Source organism: Melospiza melodia, chromosome 2 (genome assembly GCF_035770615.1).
Source record: "Melospiza melodia melodia isolate bMelMel2 chromosome 2, bMelMel2.pri, whole genome shotgun sequence".
Lineage (NCBI taxonomy): Eukaryota > Metazoa > Chordata > Aves > Passeriformes > Passerellidae > Melospiza > Melospiza melodia.
Window position 1 is genome coordinate 11,151,588 of NC_086195.1, and position 20,130 is coordinate 11,171,717.

At 33.5% G+C, this 20,130-nt stretch overlaps 1 protein-coding gene across 11 annotated transcripts in view; it reads left to right on the forward strand.

Annotated features, from left to right (window-relative positions):
- Positions 1 to 20,130, forward strand: part of DMD (dystrophin) — a 1,043,904-nt gene that overhangs the window by 498,977 nt on the left and 524,797 nt on the right. For all 11 annotated transcript variants that reach the window (XM_063182212.1, XM_063182260.1, XM_063182196.1 and 8 more), the window contains one exon: positions 2,774 to 2,924. In XM_063182212.1, the coding sequence (XP_063038282.1) occupies positions 2,774 to 2,924 (151 nt within the window). The remainder of the gene's footprint in view (positions 1 to 2,773; positions 2,925 to 20,130) is intronic.

Consider the following 20,130-nt stretch of genomic DNA (forward strand, 5'->3'; position numbering starts at 1 on the left):
GTATTCTGTATTACCCCAGCAGTTGTCTTTGGTTGCGTTTTTTTCTTTCTTGCTCTCTGGAGGCACAATAAATCCATTATGTACTAATATGATAAAATGAAATTGCTCCCACAAGCCACTGCTTAACATGGTCCCTGCTGGAGTGTCAGTAGATATATGAAAACCTTGGACCAGTGTGACATTTGTTTTTTCCTTATCAACCCAAAAATGCTCAAGATAGAGGAATAAAGCTGCCTTATTGTGTCAGAGCTCATGTCCAACGCTCAAGTGCCTTGTAATTTGTGCCAGTTGTACATTCTCATCCAGAACCTCCTGCTTGGCTTCAGGATGTCTCTTTGCACTATATTATTGAAGATGTGCTAAGAAAACCAGAGAGAAACATCAGAAACGAAATAGTGCCCAGATTTCAGACAGTCACCCACTAGCCACTGCTAGTGGCCACTCATGAGCCACTATTTTGTCTTATGTTGGTCAGAGGGAAAGGATTTGAGCAGAGGAAGACACAGAGCAATGCCTACGTGGGGCTATTTTAGCTCAATGACTTGCCTCTGATGGCAAACAAGAGGGGATCCCTAGGTAAGAGTGTGCAAGGTCTTTAATTTCCCTCTGCTCCACATTGTGTGCTTGAGGATTCCTGAGGCTGACATACTCTTTCTGGGTTTCCATGGTCCTGTGAGTACTGCTCTCTTATGAATTTATTCTCCATTCTGCTGTGCCAAGGCTTCAGCAATTTAGCTGTTCAGCGTCGGTCGTTAATTAGGCTTCTCCTTTTGTGGGTTTTGAGCCCACCACCTGGTAACAGCATTGCTCATGATAAAACAAACAAACAAACAAACAGAAGCCTCTTTGTTTTTAAAGTTTAAAAAGCTATTGGAAGCAGTATCATGTGTAAGCAGAGGTAATACAGAGATTCAGCAAGGGAAACTCTCACTTAGGTATACTCAGGAGAGGTGTCCCATAACTTCCCAGAGCAGGGAGCTGCTTGATGTTGTTCAAATGCACCCACACCTGCCACTGCAGCAAAAATTAATTTTTCTCTTGTCATTGTAACATTATTTAGGTATTTAATCACTGTAAGAGCCTTGAATTTTAGTCACTTAGCCTGTTGATAAATTCTGTTTTTTACTAATGTTTTGCAAAACATTAATATTGTATTGGTTTATACTTATACTGAGTATTTTTATTGGTTTACACTTATAAGGAGAATAACAAAGTTTTTTAAGACATGAGTAATAAGCACTGGGAACTTTTAAGCTTTAAATATTCATATCTTCTTGTTGCAACTTTTTATTTTTCTTCTCCTTACAACTGTTATTTCCCAGAGCAAAAGATGGAGGAAGAATTTACAGTGATGGGAGATTGAGTTTGCAAGTTCTGGAATGCAAATTCAAGAATACTAATATCAAACCTTACTGATTTTTTTTACATTTAAGCTTCTGACAAGCTTCCCATGCTGAGAGGAGTAATTTTACTTTCTGAGGAACAGGAGGAAAGATGTTTAATATAGTGTCCAAAATGAGAGATGATTCTGAACCAAAAGAAATGGAATTTTGATTCTATTTTCTACGTGATATTTACAAAATAAAATTAATTTTTCCTTGTAACTCTGAGTAAGGTAGTTATAAAAAAAAACCTGCTATAATGCACCTTTAAATTATGGTTTGATAATTTTGAGCAATAAAATATGATGACTGTGATAAATTATCACAGACATTTTAGTAAGTTAGATAAGTGACTACAATATTTAATCAGGTCAATAGTCTGCTTGTATTTTCTTCTAAAAAATGAAAAATCATCAGTAAAATGGAAAAGATTATCTCTATTCCCTCACAGTAATGTCATTTTGTTTGGTGAATTAAACTCCTTAACATTCAAATAATTGTATAGTTTGCCCATGCAGAACCAGATTATCTCATAGAGAAGTAATTGAGCATCTTTGTTTTTATCCTTTAAGTACACCCTAAAATCTATTATAATCCTGTAAAGGAGGATTATTAAACTAAACAACAGTAGCACATTTAATGATGATCTTCTAACAAAACATTCTAGCTAATCTCTGATTAGTTATTACATTTCCACACCAATCTAACACAAAGGATAACTGAATTTCTTAAGATGTAAGCTATTTGCAAACCCCCTTATAATCTGTTTTGTAATCTGTCTTCATTTCACTTCTTTCCTATTTGGCAGTGGCCAATTCAAACAGTTCTTGAAGCAGGAGATCAATCAGTCACCCTAGACAAAACCAGGACACATCTTCCCAAAGTGCTGGAAGTACTTATCTGGTCTTTTTGTAGTGAACTATAGACTTGCAGACGTGGTTGTAATATTTTTCATCCTTGTTTATTGTTCAAAACCTTGTTTTTTTTAATGTTCTATTTTTTTTAATCATCCTTTTATTTCAGGACTTTTTTTTTTAGTAATTATCATTATAAAATACTCAAAGTGAAACATAGAGAATAGTTTTTATTAAAGAGTCCCTTTGCACCATGCAAGTGGAAATTCACTTGAAGACCATTGCATTTTTGTCAAAAGGATTTTAAAACTGATAAAACAACTGATTTGTGATGCATTTTCTCAGAAATAATTTCATTTCAGAGGTGCTGCCATATTACCATTTGATATAACTGTTATAAATGCTAATATATTATGCCGGCAATATTATTTGATTTTAACCTGAAACATCCAACATTATTCTCTTTATTTTTTTTTTTCTGTAGTCAATAAATAAACTATCAGTAGATTGTTATTTCATCTCCTTTTATACTTGCAGGCGGTTTGACAAATCTTTGGAAAAGTGGCAGATTTTTCATTCTGACATGAAGAGATTTAATCACTGGCTAAGTGAAACTGAAGAGAAGCTGTCAAGAGCACAGATAGAGGCTGGAGATGTGGGGCTTGTGAAAACCAAGCAATTTATCCAGGTATGATTTGATTAGCCTATATTCTGTTTTTCTGAAGGGTTTAAGAAATTTTAAGGTCTGGGTAATCTATTTTGCAGTTCATTTAAGGAGGATTTCCAGTGATGAGCGGACAGTGACAATTTTATTCAGATGTGTCTGTTTTTCTGGTTAACTAAAAATTTTCACCAGCTTGTTGTAAGATGTATTTTTAAATGAAATAAGATATGGGATGACATGGTATATTTTGGTACTTTCATAGTTATATATTTCTTTGGTCTTTACTTAAAGTGCTTGTAAATTTCCATTTGTTATTTATGACCAGCAGGAGTATCAGACTTAATTTTAAATTCTCGTGGAAGAAATGTGATTAGCCATTGAGCTGTACAAGAGATATTCCGTGAACGACGTCTCGCAAGTGTTGCTCATTTTGTCTGTTTCATGTTTTAATCAAAGGACCTGGAGGATGCTTTTATTTGTGAAATGCAGTGTGACAGAATAGCTACTTAGTTGCTATGTGTCCAGTTCCAGTTTGTATGCTTTTCATCTTGCAAGCTCTTTGAGCATCATAAGGAAAATAATAACTCTAGTTTCTTGGTAGTTTATTTCATTTCCCTCTTTTGTAATTCAAATGGTAATGGGTATGAAGAATTAATTCCAAACTGATGTTTTGGAAGTAGATATTTTCACCTGAATAACTTGACCAGACTCTGGATTTATGTTATAAATTACTATTTGTGCATAAGAAAAAAGTGCTGTTAAGGTAATTGGCACTTGTAAATTTGAATTTCTGGATTGAATTACTTGATTTCAGGTTGAAAGAAGTTATGTCTGTCTAACATTAAAGCCAGAGGTGTTTTTGAATGCAACACTAACCTACTTCTTGGCCTACAGTTAAAAAAATAAATCATGCCATTTGAATTTTATTATTTCAAATCAACTTTTTAAAGATTTACACTGTTATTTTTCGACTGTAAAACTGCTGGACTGAAAGGGAAACAAAATTGTGTGGTGCAAATATATAAAAAATATACAACTATTAGGTAACACAATAAGCTGAAGAAGATAAAATAGCAGTTATTTTTTTTCTGCACATTAATTTCAATGCTTTGAGTACTGAAGAAAGGTCTAAGATTGTTGCAGTTGAGGCGGTTACGACATAAAGTAGAGATTACAAGCAGTTTTAGTTAGTAATACTTGGTAACAGTTTATTAATGAAAATGGCTGATCTTTTATACACTTTCTAGTTGTTTACTTTTCTTCTACTTTAGCTATTGGCTACAATAATTCAATACTATGCTATTGGTGAAAAGTTACTTTGACTCTACTTAACTTTCTAAAAATGCTTCATTTAGCTGAAGAATGTTCTTATCTTTTTTCTCTCGATTTCCTTGGTTACGGCCTTGGAGAAAGCTCCTTATCAGCTTCTTCTTCTTCTTACTTCTCGCTCCTTTAGCTAACAGGCCCGCTGCTAGCCCCTTCCACATAAGATCTGATTAACAAAATAGAATGTCATCAAGGAAATAAAGGTGCTTTTTGCTGCATATGTAGAAGGTAGTAGAGCTTATGTGTATGTTCTCTGAAATTTCAACTCCCTTTCTCTGTCCCACAATTTTAATAACATATATATTACTAAGGTAAGATGTGTATCTAGTTAGACACAAAGGTGTTAGAAAGCTTTACCCATTCTTTCCTTTGCCTGTGCACCGTTACCTTCCTTGGCAGTATTCTTGGATCCTTGAGCAGTTTCAAATGAGGTTTCCAAAAAAAAAATCTTTGAATATTTTTTTTTTATTTTTTTCTAACTCCTTGCTAAATTAGCATTTTCCCTTGGAGAAGGTTGATTATTTAGAGTGCCCAAACAAAGGTAAGATGCGTTATGAATGATACAAATGCACTGGGTATGTAGCACATTTCAAAGTCTCACCAGATTAGAAGCATTATTTTCTTGTCATCGTTAAAAAAGAGGTTTATCCTAAACTGAATATCACATTGAAAGACCCTGAGATAATGTGTTGCTATGCAGAAACTTATATTCAGTGCAAAAGATTGCTTCTGTTTTACATTTCCCTTTGACCTAGCCTCTTTCTCATTTGTTATCCATTTATTATTTTCTTTTGCAACATATGAGATCATTTTAAATATTTGTTTGTAGAGTGTTCTCTTCTTTTTGCCATCCATCAAGCTTTTTCTTTCTTCCCTTCTCTCTTTTGTTAGAAATCCCAAGAACTCATGAATTTGTCACTCAAAAATTTCATTTAGTTCAGTAAAACAGACAAAAGTACCTTTCTAATGAAAATTCAAGTGGTGCAAAAATATTCCAACTAACCTCAAGAATGCAGATCCAATGTTAGTTAACATTTATTTGTGACAGAATGCTAAGTCTGAAGTTGTACTGTTTCCATTTTTTTCATTTCTTCTTTATTTTGCTGGGTCTTGTTTCAAAAGTGTTAGGCTTCTGTGAGGCTGACTGAAGAGATCATTAGAATTTCCATTAGGGAAACAGTTAAAACAGCTGAGCGTTCTGATTTACTAGAGTAGCAACTTGTTTTATTAATGAGATCATGCTGCTTAGTGAACCATATTCAGAATTAACAGGATTTGTTTGAAAATGCTTTACAAGCAAGTGAATTGTCTGGCACTGGAGAAGGAACTGTTTTAGAAAAAGAAAAATATACAAAACCTTCAGAATTGTAATACTATTTCTGAGTAGGACTACTTTGGAAAAGTAAAGAATAATGTGTTCATTAATATTCAATAAATACATAGAGTCAAATGCTTATATAAAATGCAATAGTCAACAGTATGATTAGATGATTATGTTAATAGAGGTTAAAATGTAATTACATTTTTCAAGTGTATTTGGGGAGGGGAGGTGTGTTCCTTTTTGCTGCATAATGGCATGGTATTAAACAACATTATGCATTATAAATAATGTGAATGAAATCTAATAATAGTTTCACTTCAGGTCATGAACTCTTAAATATTCTTATTGTGAATTTTCCACTAGACTTTCTGAGATCAGAACTTAAGGTGCTGAGAAGAAATACCATGTGTCAGTTTTTAAGAAAGTTTAATTGACATATTTTATGATTAGGAGACACAAGATTATAAAAGGACATTTCATGGATAGCACATCATGTGATCCCTTTGAAATGTATTGAACTCTGTCTTCGAATTTATTAAGGATATTTTTTCCCTCTTATTATTGTGACAGAAAAGTTCTTCTGTCTCTTCACTCCTTAATGCTTGGTAACTGTTGCTTCTTCAGCTGCCTGCATTTGCACTTAGCTTGTTTATTTTGGTGCCAGGACTGAGCTGTAGTTCAGTTTTATCTGCTCCTCGATGTTTATCCCCTTCTGTTCTTGCAGGCTGCAGTCATTTTCCCTATCAGACCATGTTCAGCACGCTAAAGCCACAGTTTTCTAATCTGCTCTCACATGGTAGCCAGACAACTTGTCTCTTGCTTCCTGAGCTTATTTCTCTCTGGAACATGAGTTCTGAAAATAGCACACTATTACCCAAAGTGAAATGCCATCTGTATCAGTGAAGGTGGCTCAGGTGCTGCATTTTGTGGTTGCATCTTACCGTGGGTGAATGCTGGAATAGAATTTTCAGTCATCTATCTAAACTTTGCTCTTTTATTTCCTTATCTTGTGATTGATCTGCCTTGCAGCCCTGATCTACATTCCATTCCATATGAGGAAAAAAAAAAATTACAACAAACCAGCAAAACCACCATGTTATACCGGATACCAATCTAGGTTAACACACAGCAAATAAACAAGCAAGGATTAGAATTGGGGATTGAGGGGGTTTGTTCATGTGTCACAGGTACATGCCAAAAAGCTGCAAAAGCAGGAATTCTGTAATCCCAGTTTCAGAACTGGGATATGAGGTTACATACCTGAATCATTCCTTCAAAATTTTAAAATAGCGTTTTTGTATAGAACATTCTGAATATTTCTTCTTTGCATTAGTTTTAAGAATTGCTCAGTGGTCTATATTTAGTATGCAATTGTGGGTTTCAAGTTGAAATTATTTTTTTAATTTTATGTGGTGAAATTTTAGTAGCAAAATTATGAAGTTCCGGGTCTGAATTTTGAAGAAATTTCATTTTATTCATGTTCATTTGTTGTGACTGATCAGTGATGAGTACTTTATTTTTCATAATTTAATTAATTAAAAATATTCTTATTATGTTATAATTAGTTTCTCAAGTATTTGTTTTCATTTATTGGCATAAATATCAAGAGTGTTTATTTTTTAATGTCTCAGAGGACCTTAATATTGAGTGATGGGCCCTAATATTTATACTCATCCTTCTGAGGATACCCTAGATGTAGAAATTGCTCTGTAAATTGCAGATCTTAACTGATCATAGAATGCACTGTCCAGCATTTACATTTTAAGGCACTTATCTCTGCCTGCAAAAGGCTTGTGAATGACTCATGCCTTCTCTAGACCTCCTTCCTGCAGCACCATACTGTCAGGAACATCATATTTTTGCCTTGTAGATGTTTAAAGTAAGAAGATATCAAGAATCCAGTCTTCAGTGCTGAAAGTCATGGTCATGCTAATAATTTCCCTTTTTTATATCTAAATTGGATTATATGGATTTTGATGATTTAATAACCACCAAATTTAAACAGTTCTTTCTGGAATAGAGCATAAATGCAATCAGAGTAGAGAGGAGAAAAAAAGTGTTTCAGTGCTCAAGGCAACTTATTTTCTACCATGAAAGCACAGTGGTAAGTAGGTGGATAGTTTATTCTGTTTTGTCCCAAGTATAAAGGTTGTAAAAATACTTTTATATTTATGATTTTGGCTTTCTTAATTTAGATTTTTTTATTTTTACATATATTTCCTGCTTTACTGAGTGATAAAGGTTATTCCAAAAATTTATGACTCTCTTTATTCCAGTTTGGATTCAAATGGTTCAATTTTGTTTTATCTACTTCAATTTTGACTTGCGTTTTTTGGTGATGAGAGACAATGTCAGAAAACTTGTAGAACTGTAGCAAAATACTCTGGTCAAAGACATTTCTATCATTGCTTAGTGATTGTGTAAGAGAGAGAAAATACAGAATTTGACATAAACGAGAAACCAATTTAGCATTGTTTTGCAAGAATATTTAATTAGAATAATGAAGATACATACTAAAATATCCTTCATATTGACAGGACATGTCTGGAAGGATATATGAAATGATGTAAACATAATTGCCAGCACTCATGACTGCTGTCAGTTCTTACTCACATATTGATTAGGTCATTTATTCAAAGATCACTGCTTTTCTTATTACTGAGTATCACCCTCTTATCAAACACCTCTGAGTGCAGAATGCTACTGCCCCTAAGAAAGAAAAGTCTCAGAGACATCCCAGGGATTTCAGTCTTTGGTCCATTTCTAAGGTCTCAGTGGAAATGTTTCACGTAATATCCATGAGCTCTGCATGTGACACCTGGGCCCTAACTGAGCAAAACCCTTCTTTTCCTGGTTTGAACTCACGTTAAAAATAAATTCTTGGGCCTTTCTTGACTGAAGCTCTACCAACAATGGAAATACTTCATTTTAACTTAATTCCTAGTAAAATAGTACTTTCTTCCTTACTAAGCAAAATATTAAATAATACTGTGGTCTTTACAAGTTAATTTCTTTATATATATGAACCCTTATCCTTTCTTTTACTGTTAAAAGACTCCTCACCTTTGTTGCTGCTACTAATGGAAGTGATGAAATCCAAAAATAGTTAATTTCAAATTTGTAGTAAAAATATTTTGTTATTATTTCAGCCATAAGAAGTATTTCTTCCAAATAAATCTGTTATTTAATTCTTTACTGCACACAATGCCTAATTTACAGCATCCTATTAAAAATTTCTAATTAATTTATTGTCACTGGTAGTAGGACATTAAAATGTCTGAAGACTATGGGAAATAATAAATTTAAAGTTGCTTATGTGATTTAGCCAACTCTTGCACTATTAGGTGACAATCTGTGGTTTTTATTTAAGTTTGATTATAAATCATGGCATTGTTTGTTCTGGAAATGGAATTAAATCTTGTAAGTAATTAATTAGGATGCATTTGTCAAACATTTCATTAGGAAAATGTTTGAAATAGCTACCAGCACACAGATGTAGAGTGGCATAATTTTTATACATGAGTAGAATAAATAAATGTGGGTTTTTTTTCCTTTGTCTTGGAGAAAACAATGTTCTTGGACTGGATCAGTCAAACTTTGTGGTACCTGACTATAGCTGCCTCATTGCTTGAGGGAATTTATCCTCACCACTTCAAGTGAGTGCTAGCATGTGGGGATCTGGGAAAGTGATTTAGGTCTCTACCTATTTCACAAGCAATTTTTTGTCTGTATATAAAATATAATGGAAATAGAGGAGGCCTTTTTTCATATTAATTAATGTATCTTAGTGTCAGGGCTAATCTGGACATTTCTAATGAGTGGCATGTACAGATAATACACTTCAGAGTTAAATTTGTTTATTCTTTTATCATGGTATAAATAGAGTGGTTAATCTGACTATGTCTTGGAAGTTTTGGGAAATGAGTGAATAAATGAATGACTACTTTGAAAGTGGACGATATTGGCTCTTTCAGCTCAAAAAAATTATTTGGTTTGGTTCCATAAGTCTTCCAAAAGAAAATCTTGTATTGCATCCGAGATCACTATGACACATGATTAAATCTGTGGGTGTTGATGCATAGATGTGAAGATAACTTGTGAGACTTGAACTGGCCAGCCTGGGAGTCTCTAGGCCTGGCCATTAAAAATGCTTACATAAAACAATCAGGGAAGGGTAAGACTCCTGGGGAATAGCTTGCTATACATATTAATTCTATAAATTAGCACAACTAGGTCTTGATGGGGCACTTTTCAGATGGATAGTTTTAATAATCTTGTTTAGAACTTTTCATCCCTACAGATTTTACAAATTCTGTCTCTCACATACGGATTTTCATTGCCATCTAAAGCCATAAAGTAAAGCCCTGTAGTGATCAGGCTGGACAGGACAGTAGGTTAATGTTATGTTGCTTCAAAAACTGTTTTAAAAGAACCACTCTGCATTATAAAAATCTGCATTATGAAAACCCTAGAGTTTATGCAGAGCAGAAAACAGAGGATCAGCATCTCCCTTATGCTGTCAAAAAGATTACAAAGCCTCAGAGAGCTCAATCATATGAAATAAAAAAATCTAGAAAACTGGAGTAATTGTTTCCCAAAAATTACTTTATTTAAAATAATTTGACACATTGGGTTAAAGAGTTATCAAATACTTCATTACCAACACCTACTTGTAAGGAAATATTTTAGAGAGAGGCTATTTATTTCTTCTGTGCTATTTAAAGCTTCTGGAAGAAATTTGTTCTCATATTGTTGCTCAGATCAAGTTGTGTATGCAATTAATTTGCCTTCTAAAATAAAAAAGTGAAAAAAAAATCAAAAAGTTATATTATTTTAGTGAAGATTATGGCAGAAGTTCAGGACAACATTAGATATTTATGAGACTTTTTTTTAATCTCAATTTTTTTTTTCTATTATACTTCAGCAGACAGCAAATATTGTATTTCTCAGTCTTCTAAAAATAAACACAATACAGATATGCTGTAGCTTATAATTCAAAATCCAGGCTTTTGATGTGTGAAAAAAAAAAAAAAAAAACAAACCCAAACTATTTCAACTACACAATTCTTAAAATCTTTAAAATCTGTTTGACTTTTCATAATGGAATGAAGACCACTATAGGAAAAACCCAATCTTTTATTTTGTGGGTCTAAGTATTTTGCATTTGCCAAATATCTTCTAAATTCAATCAATTATTCTACCCTAATTCTACTTAAAAGGAGAAATAAATATTTTATTTTGCCCCACATACTAAAACTTTACAAGCTTCATTTCTCCTTGAATGATTGAAGGATATATGGTATATTATGGAGTGTGGCAAATTCTAGTTTTGCATTGATCAGAACAAGAGTATTATAGAATGTTGTACTCATGCTCTGATCATGCTCTGATTATATTAAATTTTAGTTGTACATATCTCAGAATTTTGCTGATTTAAAAATGGCTTCTTGAATTTTGTTTTGATTTGTTATTTTAATAAAGACTGCAAAGTCTTGGCATGCATAAAGGGCAGTCCTGTCTAAAATGCTAGAAGGTAAAGAAAAAATGAAAGAGAGCATATTCTGAACAGCTTTTTCAATGTACAGTTACTATATTAGAATGGCAATTATTTCTCAGTATTATGTGTCTCACCATATCCCCCCTAAGGTGACAGTCAAAATCAATTATTTGTCATTTCTGTGGTAATGTAGTTTAAAAGAAGATTTATAAAGATGTACTGAAACTGGGCAGGGTCCTGCTATTGGGTTGGTATTAGAAGTCAAATTAAAATATCCAGGAAATAATTTTGGTATATAAAAATAATATTTCTGAATTTCAGGGTCCTAAGATGAGCAGAGAGTTCTATGAATGTTAATTTTCCATTAGTGTGGTGGAAATGGGAACTATTATTCACCTGTGTTATGTAAGACAGTTCATACAAGTTTTATTCTACTGAAACCTGGAAATAGGAGCCAATTATTTTATATGAATTAGGTGATCAGCTATATTTATTTATTTTCCATTATTTAATAGCCATATTCTATTGCTTTCCATAACAAGACAAGGTTGTTCTCTGCTCTCTCTTAGTGGGAAGAACATATGCTCATCCTGTGTTCCATGACTGAGTCATTACAGTTGTCTTAAATTGAAACTGCAAGATGAATGAAAGGTTCTGATCACAAAAATTTTCTTTCTGTGCTTTTGCAAGAAGCACTACACCAATCTGAAATATAAGACATTGTTCCTTTAAGAGTTGTTTTTAACAGTTGAATTGGGAAAGATCTGTTCTGTACATTGTATGTAAATCATTGAGTTTAATGGGATGACTTGCTAATAGGTATTTATGTTATGGTATTAGTACTGGTATTTTATAAAATTGACTGCTTTAAGAAAAAAAAAACCCTACAAATATGAATATTTTGTTATGAATGTATTTAAGACTTTTGTTTGTGCCTGCAATGGCAAAAAAACCCAACCAAACAAAAAGCCAACCAACCAGAACACCTCCCAAAACAATCTGATTTTGTCTACTTAACTTTCCAGAGAGTAAGATTCTTTCTATATTTCTTTCTAAACTGTTTGAGAGCTTTTTGTCAAGAAATCTATCAGAATTCTTAGCGCAAATTAACATCTGCTCTGAGTGAATGAGCATTTGGTAGAAGTTGTTCAAGAGTAAAGTAGATCTCAGGAACTGCTGCAATAACACAAAGTACTGTAGTGTTTTCTATTAGGTTATAATCCAAGGCAAGGATTGTTTGTTTGTAATTGCACAGTCTGGTGATGTGGGGCCTCAGTTTTAGCTGGGTTTTCTCTCAAGATCTCAAAGCCAAACTTTGCGTTTGTGATCAATACAGAACAAAGATTAGGAACAGACTGAAAATATTTACTGTGATTAGCTTAAATGATTTTGCAATTTAAACTCTACACTTCAGTTTGAGTGGGTACTCTAACATATTTGAACCCATAGGTTGTGTTATATTTATGTACTGTTTTGAGTTTTGGAAGACACACCAATATCATTTATGATGACTGACAAGAATTTTTCTTTTGAGTCTTATGTTAGTACTTATTAGTTAGTGTTATAGGATTTGAGACTCAGAGGAACTCATGCTCCTGGGAACATCCTTGTGATACTGCCTCAAATAAGGCCTGTTCTGGTATTTTCTAAATTTACTGTCTTTATCCTACCTCATTACCTCTTTTTTAGTTGTAATACCTTCAGCAGTGGTTCCCATTACACAAGGCTGATGATTCTGCAATCTTGCCATAAGCAAGGCAAAATAGAGAGTAAATGAAATTAGGCTGCTAAATTTCTTACCTTTGTGTTTATTTGCTTGTTTGTTTGTTTTAGAAGGGAAAAAAAATTAGGACCACAACAGCACGTGTTTTGTTTTAAAAGTACTCACAGAAATGGATTCTAACAATTAATTCTAGTGACTAATTTTTTGCTGCAGTACATCATGCTTTTGGAATATAGGAAATTTAACCATTTAAAAATCTTAAATTATTAATCAGGAAATATCTAATAGGGGGAATGACCCAGTTACAATTAAATTAGCCAATGGCCTAATTACAGATTCATGATAACAACATTCATACCAAAATCGATTCACACGCCTGCACATCAAGAGAGGTGTACAACTTTGCATAAAGGTAATTGCCCTCAATTTCAGTGAAATTCAGATTAAATCCCTTAATATTTCTGAGCAGGAATGGGTTGCACTTTGGGGAGTAGAAGGGCATGAGGGGGTGTGAGCCTAGGCCTCATCATCAGGGATGGTTTTGTGAGTGTTGCAAACGTGAGGATCCTGGAGCTCCAAGAGCCATCCCATTCAGAGGTGCTGCAGCCCAGAGTGCTCAAGGAGATCTCAAAAAGGGACTCACTCAGGACTACTGTTAACAGGATTATGAGATGATTGGCTTAGTCATCTGCAAAGTTTCCATCCTCAGATCAGTTACTACTAGAATTTCCAAAACATTTGAAAATTTCTTCTAGAACTCCAGCAAAAATTCTTGTGGGCTGATTCAGGTAGGAAATATTTCAGGGCTGTCAGGGGATGACTGATGGTTCCCCACCTGGGTTGGGCAGCTGATGTTCCTGTTGCAGTCAGTGTTGTTCCCACCTGGATCATGCAAGAGCCCCTGGCACTCACAGAATTCCCAGAATGATTAGGTTGGAAGAGACCTTAAGATCATTGAGTTCAACCCATGCCCAGCACTCAGTGCCATGGTTTATTTGGGGCTTGGGTGCCTGCCTGAGGAGGTGGTGGAGTCACCACCCCTGGAAGGCCATTCCAGAACTTAATCATTCTTTCCATAAAAACTTTTCTCCTAATATCCAACCTGTATTTCCCTTAGTGCATGTTGAGACTGTGTCCTCTGATTCTGTCAGGTCTGCATGGTCAGAGATGCTTCACCTTGCCAGCTGGCCTGGTCAAGTGTTTCATCACTCAGCAGTTTTGGTAAAAGCCTCTCAGGTGCACCTGAAAGGCAGAGCAGGCCTGGGGATGGAGGAGAAAGGCACCACCACAGTCTATTTTTTGTTTCTCTAGAATACCCAAGGACTAGTAAACAGTTCTATGGCGTATGTTGAATATTTCATTTTAATAGATAAATGTTTCTTATTAAACTGAAAGGTAATGGGTTTTCATGGATATTTGTGCTTCGTTTATATTTGAAATCCTGCTGGTGCTACATCTTGGTTACTGCATATTTCTGTTATAGAATTCCAGGTTTTTTTTAATGGTAAAGCTAAAACTGGAATGAAAGTTTGCCATATTGGTTTTTATTCGTTGTCTGGTTTATTTTTGGGTTTTTTTCAGATATTCATAGTCACTGTTTAATTACATTTACAAAAAAATTAACACATTTTTCAGTACTATTTAGTGTATGGCTAAACCTAATGATTTTGCAGATGATTTGACATTCCTGACTTTGTCCATCTTTTACTGTAGTTACAAAATTTAGGTAACAGCTATATTTGAGAAAAAACCACAGAGGAATCATAAGCTTCCTATTTCTTTATGTGCCTTCAAAGAATTTTACTATCTCCTTTGTCTGTGTCACAATGAAGACTCCAGGCATAACTGATTCTTTACCACTTTATTCTGTCCACAATTCTCTTGCTTTCACTATTTTTCAGAATTGTTGTAGGATGGTGTTTTGGTGGTTTGTTGTTTTGTTTTTTTTTTCATTATGGGAGTGCTCAAGGCTTTGAGCAGGCTTTGAATTCTTTATTCCTAGAGGCAGCTTGTACTTTCAGTTGTGCTGGTGTGTGTATTGCTTCATTTTCTCTTTGCTTAATAACAGACCTATAGTTCTCTATCACTAGAGACTCTCTCTTAATCTTCAAATTCTGATTTACCTTTTTCCCTTCATACAACTTAAAATCAGATTGCTTAGAGATTTTGACTTGGGCTCCAGCAGATTTCCTGAAATCCTTGCAGACCAGTCAATGGGAAAGTAATATTTAGTTTAAAAAAACACCCAAACCAAACAAAATAAATTGCTGTCAGTGTTAGTTTTGAGAAACAAAGAACAATATTAAGAATCTTAAATTAGCAAAGTTATTTTGATACTGAAACATCAGTCTGGACTGAGATGGAATTGTAAGCATGTTTCAGCAATAAGGAACAAGTAGGGGCATTGCTGTACCCTCATTCCCTCAGATAAGTATTTTGAAGAGCAAATATTTTCCTTTTATTTCATTCATATAACTAATCTCATTATACTACTTAATGCTTTGACTAGTTTTTTGTTGATTCTTTTCTAGCTGATTTATTTCTGGTGAGGTCTCAACAGACTTTATGCATTTTAAAGAAATTATGTTTTCAAACAACCCTTGGGGTAACCTAAGTGCATTTTCAGAACACAATCTTTGAATGCAACTTTTATTCTTAATCCCATCTTCCTAATTAGGAAAAATTTCATACATCTTGTATTTTGACAAAGAGACTTTAAGAATTACAATATATTTTGTTCTGCCTATATGGCTGGATTATTTGCAGTAATACTGAGAGTGATTGAGGGAAAGAATAACACATTTAGGAATAAAAATCACTTTAATGAAATGCAATTATCTCATAAATGTATGGCTAATTTTCAAATTTTTAAGAGCATTCTAGTCTACTTGACTCAAATATTGGTATCTGAAAAAAGCATCCATTTTCAGGCAGTAGAAATTATTATATTGAGCACATGACAGCAGGAGTTAGTGTGAATGTATAAGCTGAGTTTAAATTCTACAATTAAATGAAAGACACCAATTGAAGTTATGTTTAGCATGATCCCATAAAAATATATTTGAACTATGTTATAATACAAATGGGATGTGCACCATTTCCTGAGGTTCATTTATGACGAGAGTATTTGTAAAAGGCATGTATGCAAATAATAAAATTCCATATTTCTTACTTATGTTTTAAAATTGTTCACATTACTCCAAAAACAGAATAACAGCATACAAGCCTGAAATAATATATAGAGAAGCTTAGAATATAAATTCTCTTTCTTAAAGCTCAGAATAGGGTAAAAAAATTTTGCCACATCTTTGAAGGGTCCTTATGAGTAATGACTGATGCAGAAAATAAAGCATTGGTTAAAATGTAACATATTAGGAAATTCCTATTTTCATATGGAATTTATTCAAAATTGCATCTCAAATCAAAATGAGCTTTATAGAAGAACTTACAGCACCCTATCTTATTATGCATTGCAGACCTGACAGAATTGTTCACAATAACTAAAATGTAGACCATTTTACTATTTGGTCTTGGCAGTATTTTCTGCGGCAGCAGAAGAGAGTTGTTGAAAATTGTTTGGATTTTTAGAATCCTAATTAGGCTGGTTTATTACATTATTAGGTACATTGTCTTTTGCTTCATAGTGCTGTCAGCAGTGCTTCAAGTGGGAAGCAATTACTTTTAAAGTTAATATCAACAGCTATTATATAATACTGATTTAAAATCTTTGAACACCCTTGACCTCAGAGACATTTATCATGAAGGCAGAAATTAATCATGTTAGCTGTGCTTGATCTCATGAAGACAGTACAAATTTAGAAGCTGTATAAACAGGGCTAGGCAATGATTTTGAGTATTACTGGACTGTCATACCATAATAGCTTCACAATAACTAAGCACATTAAGCAACTGATGAAGTAATATAACAGTAGACTAAGTAATTCTTTCCCTATTCTGCCTTCAAATTGCTAAAAAAATTTCTAAAACCAACACACCTCCAATTTTAAAGCATTAAAATATAAGTTTCAAGTGTAAGTATGAAATCTGAAATTTTAACTATCCTCACTTTTTACTATTTTACTTTTCTGTGGTTAGCTCAATTCCTCTTGAATCTCTCATTGTTCCATTATTACATGGATTTCTGGGTTTTATTTGCACAGCTACTGTGTAGTTCCTAAGATCTTTGGATTAAGTATCCATGTTTTTTAAGATTTTTTAAAGATTTGTAAAATTTTTCTATCCTGTTGTTTTCTGACTCCTGATAAATTTTCTTAGATATTTAAGTCCTTTATACAGGAAAGAACCTAAAGAGAGTATAAGAAGAAGCAAACAAAAAATAAAAATATTAGAAATTAAAATTCAAGTTCTTTTCTTGCCATTGATCTCTATAATACAGGTTTTACATTTTTTGCCAAGTCAAATGACCCTTGCATTCTGATAAATTCAATCTTTCACAGCTTTCATTATGGCAGTGAGAAATTTAGATCTCAGCTGACTGACATGAGGACGTGGACCAGTGATTTCCACACATATATCTGAATATATAAATCTAATATATCCATTTTTTAAGAATGACAGATCAGGACAAGTACCAATTAGGGTTTAGCAAGCAATAACTAACATGCATATTTCAGCATAAAATACTGTATTTGGATGAATATGAGGTTGTAACACAGCTCAAGAATATTCCTTTTCTGCATAGAATTATTTCCAAAGCACCTCTTCAGCTATAACCATGATTTAAGCTAACATTATTCCTGTTATATTGTCATTATCATATAAAGTCATTCAGAACAATGACCAGCATCAGTCAGAATGTCCTTCTGTCAGAAGAGGGAAACTCTTCCTCTCCATAGCATATTCCCAGCTCTCCAATGCTTGCAGTCCTAGTGTGAGTCAGAAATCAGCTGCCATATTCTATTAAGTATATAAAAATTGTCCAGATGTCATAATCAAAAGAAAAACATTCAGGGAAAATCTAGAAATATGTAGTATTTTCTCCTATCTCATTAATCTATTGTCAAGAAAAGTTTTAATTTAGGTATAATCTAGCTCTAGAACTTTGTTATTCAAGTCTTACCTAAATGTCAAAAAATCACAGAGAGCTAAGAGATGCTTTACTATGTTTTATGCCATCTCATTTTTTTCCCCCTTGGAAAACCTCAATGGCCTCGCTGATAAATTGAGTGACATTGTGAGTGGTATTTTGTCAGATTTTTGACTCTTATTCTTTTTAAATAAAATCAGTGATAAAGCATGAAGTTTCTAGTGGCTTCAATGCTTTTCTCTTGCATTAAGTCACTTCCCCAGTGCAGATCTGAAGCTGAAGGCAGTAATGGAAAAGTATGACCAGATGGGAATTTATTTTATACATTTCCCTATGTCCACAGACAATTGTGCAGAATACAATTCCTCCTAGTTTTGTAAGGGTATTTCCTAACATTCTTAGGACACAGAAAAAAAATATAAAAATATTTAGTACTATCTATGGTTTTTGAAAAACTGATTTGAAGACACTACGCAACAATACAATATCCTTTTCTTTTGGGAATAAGGTCAAGCTTGATTGAAATCTGGGCAACACCTCCAGTATCTATTTTTTTTCTGCTAAAATTATAAAATTAACTTCCATGAAAAAACAGATTTTTGTTAGTCCAATGGGACAGGACAGAAAATGGATCTTCAATTCAGAGCCAGCATATTGTGATTAAAAGTCCCAGTGAGGTTCATAGCTCTTTTTCCATAGCACAAACTGGACTCTGATCTGTTTATGGCTCCTGGGAGAACAATATTGTAGTACAATTTTCAAATATGAATGTAGCACTTTTTCTACCTTGTATAAATCATTCTTTGGAGAAATTTTACAAGGTGCTATTGGAAGCAAAAGCTGTGCAAGATACACACAATATGGGTAGGGAACATACTCTGGTGTGACTCAAAGTCACATGGCACCAAACCAAACAGAAAATATGGTGGAAGAAGCCAGAAATTAAGGCTAAGATAGTTTAGAAACACAATGATGGTATGGAAATAATGTCCTAAAGTATAACAATGTGTTATATTCAAATGTTTAATTTTTTCCTATAATTTTTGCGTGTTTCAGTATGCACATGATTGGATGATTTCAGAAAGTTAGGACAATGCACCTTTCAGGGAGCATCTAAGAATGCTTTTTATTTTTTTCCCTTGTTGCAATAAAATGGCATCCTTGGAATTATTAATCCAGACCAAGAAAGAAACAAGTAAAATCTAAGCAACACATTTTTTTTTTTTTATTAAATGCATTCCTTAACAAAACCCAAAGCAGCTGAGGTTGAAGTAAATGTTAGTTCAGCTGAGATATTACAAGCAGAAAAATCTCTGGACAATTGCAAAAGACATCAAAACTATTGGGCTGTCCTTTGCAGCTGCTTTCATAAGTCAGCATGCCTACTTTTTGTTTCCATGCTTGGTTGCTGGTGGCCATCTGCTGTACCCCTCTACTTCATAGAGTTCTACTTCATAGTAGATTTCTGAGTGAATATGATAGGATATAGATATAGATATAGATAGATATAGATATAGATATAGATTACATATATATTAGATATAGATAGATATAGATATATAGATAGATATAGATATAGATATAGATATAGATATAGATATAGATATAGATATAGATATAGATATAGATAGATATCTAGGTTCTTAGCACTTTTATTTTCTATGTTCTTTCCACCCAAGCTTTCTTTTTAAGGTTTCTGCATATGTAGTCATAAATGAGATGCCAAGACATGCTATTTCTATATAGCAGAAAAAATATCTAGTGATCTGATCTCCACAATCTATCCTACACAGGATGACTGGAGTTTTGAGAGACTTGGTCCTGTGTCCTACCAATGGACATCAAAGTATTTAAATGGTGTGAAGTGAGGCACCAAAAGTAAAATATGAAATGTCATCTGTCAGTGCACTCATCCATGCATGTCCATAATTACTGTTATGGTTAGTTTATCAAGTACAGTCTCCTTCAGTGTTAGAAACACATGGTCTATCAAGAAAAGCTCGAAAAATAAAGTGTAGAACTCAGGGGTTTTTTTCTAAACCAAAATGAGGAATTTGTCTATGGATATTGCATTTATTGTTTATCTTTTTGAAAAACATTTTCTAGTTTTACAGTAATTCTGAGATATAGTAAAATTAATTTTAAACCATAGGCTTTTGTAAAAGTAAGACTAAATGGAAAGGCAAGCAGGTGATTTTGAAATGTGGTAGTGACGTGGTAAGAAAGCACATCTCTAAAATGAACTTTCAGTAACTCCACTGTTGGATTTGCTTTTTCATCTTGTCTTTCTTTATTCCCCTTGAAATGTCCTATTTC